This window comes from Suncus etruscus, chromosome 1, assembly GCF_024139225.1.
Source record: "Suncus etruscus isolate mSunEtr1 chromosome 1, mSunEtr1.pri.cur, whole genome shotgun sequence".
Taxonomy (NCBI): domain Eukaryota; kingdom Metazoa; phylum Chordata; class Mammalia; order Eulipotyphla; family Soricidae; genus Suncus; species Suncus etruscus.
In genome coordinates this window covers 148591818-148597817 of record NC_064848.1, presented here as the reverse complement: position 1 = coordinate 148597817, position 6000 = coordinate 148591818, and the positions used below count along the sequence as shown (strand labels likewise).

At 44.8% G+C, this 6000-nt stretch overlaps 1 protein-coding gene across 1 annotated transcript in view; it reads right to left on the bottom strand.

Annotated features, from left to right (window-relative positions):
• Nucleotides 1–825: 825 nt before the first annotated feature.
• IFT56 (intraflagellar transport 56) overlaps nucleotides 826–6000 on the bottom strand; it is a 62220-nt gene continuing 57045 nt past the window's right edge. The window contains exons 14-15 of the mRNA XM_049775016.1: nucleotides 4294–4427; nucleotides 826–937 (exon numbers count right to left, since the gene is read on the bottom strand). Coding sequence (XP_049630973.1) covers nucleotides 826–937; nucleotides 4294–4427 — 246 coding nt within the window. The remainder of the gene's footprint in view (nucleotides 938–4293; nucleotides 4428–6000) is intronic.

Below are 6000 nucleotides of genomic sequence, written 5' to 3'. Positions count from 1 at the left end.
TACTCAGCAGTACTGTTATCATCAGGAATTCAGTCACTGCAAGGGTCATTCCATAAACCTGTTACTTATTGGTGATGGATGGTTTGATTAAGGGGTGTTCCTGCATTCTGCTATCAGAATGCTGTATTATTTTTATTATTATTTTGGTTTTTGGGCCACACCCGACGGCACTCAGGGATTACTCCTGACTCTGTGCTCAAAAATTGCTCCTGGCAGGCATGGGGGACCATATGGGATGCCAGGATTTGAACCACTGTTAGTCCTGGGTTGGCCGCTTGCAAGGCAAATGCCCTGCCACTATGCTATCTATCCAGCCCTCTAAAAAGCTATTTTTAACCTCTGCCCTCTGAGATTCAGAGGTGCTTCATAAACCCATCCATGGACTCCCCTAGGAAGAAAGGAGCCAAGTCAGAAGTAGTTAATAGTGAGGTGATGGAATGACTCTGAAGCACTAAAGATATCTGTGACTGAAACTATAAATAGATTGTATAGGCTGCCAACACTGAGAAGAAGCCGTGTGGTTCTCCTCAGTCAGTGAATAGCATAAGAGTTCTCCGAATATCTTTGGAAGAAAAGCACCAGGCGAATCCAAGGTCTTACTGCTAGTCGGATTCCACCTGGGCCATGTACAGTCCAGTCCACGGCCTGGATACCAAGCTGAGTCTGAAAACTGCATCTTAGCAGCCAATCAACAACCTTGAGGCTTTAAGAACAAGAAAGGGAAAAGCCAATAAACCAGCTCTTCATCTCATATCCAACTTGAGCGAAAGGATTCCCAGCTTTATGCCACATCAGTGACTGGCTCCCTAGGATGCTGGCCTTCACTTAGACAGGCACACGGTTTTCTTTGGCCCATTTCTTCATGATCCGGATGATGTACTCCACCTGGGTGTGGCCTGTGCTTCTCAGTAAGTGGAGTACTTCTCGCAGAGTCTCTCTGAGGAGAATGTTTGAAAGAACAGTTTTAATAAAGAAGGAAAGTTAACAAGTGGCTAGAGAGAGGGATCAATGCATTGGAGTGAAAACTTTGAAAGTGGAAGGCTTGGGGGCTGGAGAGATAGCATGGAGGTAAGGCATTTGCCTTGCATGCAGAAGGTCAGTGGTTTGAATCCTGGCATCCCATATAGTCCCCTGAGCCTGCCAAGAGTGATTTCTGAGCATAGAGCCAGGAGTAACCCCTGAGCGCTGCCGGGTGTGACCCAAAACCCAACCCCCCCCCAAAAAAAGTGGAAGACTCTGGGCTTCCAGCACCACATGGCCCACCATGGACCCTGGATGTGACCCCCCCCCCCACTGCAGCAGTAAAATTCAAAGTAAAATAAAGTTGTAACAGTGGCTGGAGTGATAGCACAGCAGGTAAGATATTTGCCTGGAATGCAGATGACCTGGTTTCAATTCCCAGCATACCATGTGGTCTCCAAGCACTGCCAGGACGAATTCCTTAGTGCAGAGTGAGGAATAAGCCCTGAGCAGCACTGGGTATGGACCAAAATGTAAAATAAAACAAAACAAAACAAAACAAAAAACCCACCAAAACAGGAAAAAATAAACAGTTGTAACTGTTCTTTGCTCAGCTCTATAGAGTATTGTTGGTAATACTCTTTCACTGTATATTCATACCCAATGACAAATTCCCTAACCTATTCTTCTATTGTCCATAGTAAAATAAAAAAATTTGTGCCATCCTGCCCACCAAAATTTTTCATATATATATATATATATATATATATATATATATAATGAATCTTCTGTCCTCTTTAAGATGACATCAATATTTCCATTTCTGGGCTAGTGAGATAGTACAGCAAGTAAGACATTTGCTTTTTGCTTTGCTTTGGGCTAACCCCAGTTTGATCCCAGGCACTTCATATGGTTTCCTGAGCATTGTCAGGAACAAACACTGCGTATCTTTTTTTTTTGGTTTTTGGGTCACACCCAGCAGCGCTCAGGGGTTACTCCTGGTTCTAAGCTCAGAAATCGCCCCCGGCAGGCTTGGGGGACCATATGGGATGCCGGAATTCGAACCACTGACCTTTTGTATGTAAGGCAAACGCCTTACCTTCATGCTACCTCTCCGGCCGAGTATCTTGAGGTATGGTCCAAAACCAACCAACTAAACAAAATGGTTTTTTATTTTTTTGCTTTTTGGGCCACACCTGGTGCACTCAGAAATCGCTCCTGGCTTGAGGGACCAAATGGGATGCCGGGGAAATCGAACCACAGTCTGTCCTAGGTTAGCGTGTGCAAGGCAGACAACCTACTGATTGTGTCACTGTTCCAGCCCTGAGGTGTGAGTATTTTGGCTGCTGTTACGAATGAAGCTGGGAGCTGCTTCACTGGAAGTAACTGAATTCCCAGTGTTCCTGAGCAGTGAGAAGATATAAGAAAAAATGAGGTCTTGAGATAGATTACAGGGGTTAAGTTGTTTGCTTTGCAAATGGTTCAATCCCTGGCACCCTCAAGTTCTGTCATGTGTGATATCTGAGTCAGGAATAAGTCCTGAACACTTCTGTGTATAGTCAAAAAATAGAAGGAAAGAAAGGAAAGAAAAAGGAAGAAGGGAAGAAAGAAAAGAGAGAGAGAAAGAAGGAAAGAGGGGCAAGAGTGATAGCACAGTTGTAGGGCTTTTGTTTTGCATGCTACTGACCCGGGACGGACCCTGGTTCGACCCCCAGCATCCCATATGGTCCTCCTAGCTAATCAGGAGTGATTTCTGAATGCAGAGCCAGGAATAACTCCAGAGCGCTGCCAGGTGTGGCCCAAAAATAAAAAAAAGGAGGGAAGGAGGGAAGTAAGGAAAGATGGAAGGAAGGAAAGAAGGAAGGAAGGCCAGAGTGATAGCACAGTGGTAGGGCGTTTGCCCTGCAAGCAGCCAAATTCAGGACAAACAGTGGTTTGAATCCTGGCATCCTGTAAGGTCGGTCCCTTGAGCTTACCAAAACAATTTCTTTTGTTTTTTGGGGGCACACCTGCCAGTGCTCAGGGGTTATTCCTGGCTCTATGCTCAGAAATCGCTCCTGGCAGTTTTAGGGGATCAAATGGGATTCCGGGATTAGAACCACCGACCTTCTGCGTGCAAAGCAAACACCTTACCTTCATGCTATCTCTCCGGCCCTGCCAGGAGTGATTTCTGAGCACAGAGTGAGGAGTAACTCCTGAGTGCCGCCAAAATCCAAAAAAAAAAAAAAAAAAAAAAGTAGAAGGGAAGAAAGGAAAGGAGGAGAAAGAAAGAAGGAAGATTACATCTGAGGCTAGACATCAAGAGTGGGGCCAAGTGGGCTAGCATGTATCTCTCCTATGTGAGTCCTGACATCACCCACCCCTGGATACGTACCCAAAGGACCCCCACCCAAAACCCCTGTGTGTAGTAATGGAAGACCCCAGCACTGTTAAGGTAACCTACTCAGGTACTAGGATATGACTCCTACAAAATAAAATAAAGAGAAAAGAAATGGGATTGGTGTGCTGAGCAAGTAATTGGAGCACACACCTCCTTCCCTGTATGTATGAAGCCCTCGGTTTCATCCTGGTGGACAAAGGTGGCTTTGTTCCCCAAAAAACAAAGAACAGGGGAAAATTATCAACATATCCATTCCATCCCTAATTCTGTAAAGCCTAAACTGAAAGATACAAAGCAAACACCAAAGAAGAACAGAAAAATTGAAAAAGACTTTTTTTTTTTGTTTTTGGGCCACACCCGGCGGTGCTCAGGGATTACTCCTGGCTGTCTGCTCAGAAATAGCTCCTGGCAGGCACAGGGGACCATATGGGACACCGGGATTCGAACCAACCACCTTTGGTCCTAGATCGGCTGCTTGCAAGGCAAACGCCGCTGTGCTATCTCTCCGGGCCCTGAAAAAGACTTTTAAAAAAGGCAATTTATTTGGCACCAAATATATCTTGGGGTTATGTGGTTCTGGTAATCAAATCCAGGCCTCCAGCAAGCAAAGTATGTGCTTAGACCCTTGACTTCTTTCTCCAACCCTAACTCCTTTTGTTATTCTTTTTTTCTTTCCAGTTTGGGAGCCACACCCAGTGGTTCTTAGGGCTTACTCCTGGCTCTGTGCTCAGGGATCAATCCTGGTGGGCTGCTTAGGAGACCACATGGGATACTGGGGATCAAACTTAGATTGGCCACATGCATGGCAAGCACCCTACCTTTTGTACTATCATTTCAACTCCTGTTTTTCTAAAATATAATGACTTGACTTTTCAGATGAAAAAGTCATCCACGAAAATCACTCTCTTCCCTCACAAACTAATGAACAAAGTGTGTCTTATTTGTTTACTTACTTGGGTTCTCTTCCAGCTAAGATCATCTGGAAAATGCCTACACAGGCACCCCTCTTGCCTTCCCAATATTCAGGGTTGGGATCCAGCCTCTCCAGGACATCAAATGCCTTGGCTGAGTAGTAAAATTGTCCCATCTGAGTAAATAAAAAGAAATATTGTGGTGATACTTGTAATCAAAAGATTGCAAATAATCTAAAGGCAAAGATACTACAAGACACAACTATATAAAATAAGTGCATGGGGAATGAAAACAGCACTTTAAGTTTGTAAATGAAGTAAAATTTAACTTCAGAGGTCAGAGTAATACCACAGTGGTAGGGCATTTGCCTTGCATGCAGACCCAGGACAGACTGGGTTTAGCATACCATATGGTCACCCGAGCCTACCAGGCACAATTTCTGAGCATAGAGCCAGGAGTAACCCCTGAGCGTTGCTGGGTGTGGTCCAAAAACCGAAAACAAACAAAAAAATTAACTCTTATTAAAACAAGAAGAAAGTCATAATTTGGTACTGGGTTCAATTTCAATCAGTTCTTTTTTCCGTTTTTGGGTCACACCCGGCAGGCACTGAGGACCACATGGGATGCCAGTATTTGAACCACTGTCCATCCTGCATTGCTGCATGCAAGGCAAAGCCTTACCACTGCGCTATCTCTCTGGCCCTATAATCAGTTCATTTTTGTTTTTGTGCCACACTCAGTGATGCTCAAGTGTTTACTCTGCACTCAGAAGTTATTCCTGGCAGGCTTGGGGGACCATATGAGATGCCAGGAATCAAACCGGGTTGGCCATGTGCAAGGAACTCTACTCACTGTGCTACTGCCCTGTCCCACTCAATGAGTTTTTTTTTTTTTGGGGGGGGGGTCACATCATTTTGATGCTCAGGGGTTACTCCTGGCTAAGCACTCAGAAATTGCCTCTGGCTTGGGGGAACCATATGGGATGCCGGGGGATAGAACCTCGGTCCTTCCTTGGCTAGCGCTTGCAAGGCAAACACCTTACATCTAGCGCCACCTCACCGGCCCCTTCAATGTTTTTTCTATAGGCAATAATCAATACATGTCATTTTTCTCTTACACTCTACCCCCCTTTACCTTCTCTCCTTGTGCTTACAACCCAAGAGGATGGCTTTTCACTGACCTTGTGCTAAAATTCTCAAATGCCTTGATGACACATATTCCTCAGTCTAGACAGTTCCTGTCACTGACATTGACATCTTTTTCAAATATACCACCTCAGCACCCGAGCACACACAGACCTTCATTACATTCGATTTGGGAGAGTTTTCTTTTCTTTTCTTTTCTTATTTGGTTTTTGGGTCACACCTGGCAAAGGTCAGGGGTTACTCCCGGCTCTGTGCTCAAAAATAGCTCCTGGCAGCAAAGAGGACCATATGGGATGCTGGGATTTGAACCCACCATCCATCCTAAATCGCCATGTGCAAGGCAAATGCCCTACCGCTGTGCTATCTCTCTGGCCCTGAGAATTTTCTTGATTTAGCAATCATCTAGTCATTGATGTCATTGAAAGCTTCACAATGATAGTCAAGTCTTTTCCCAGTGTGGTCCAGTTCCATATCCACTCTTGTAAACTATAGTTTTAAATACTTGCGATAAGTAAGCACTTTCCTTAAAATATAGTTGCAATCTTAGCTTAGCTTTAACATTTTTTCCCCTCAACTTCATAGGGCAAGGATAACTATTCTCCC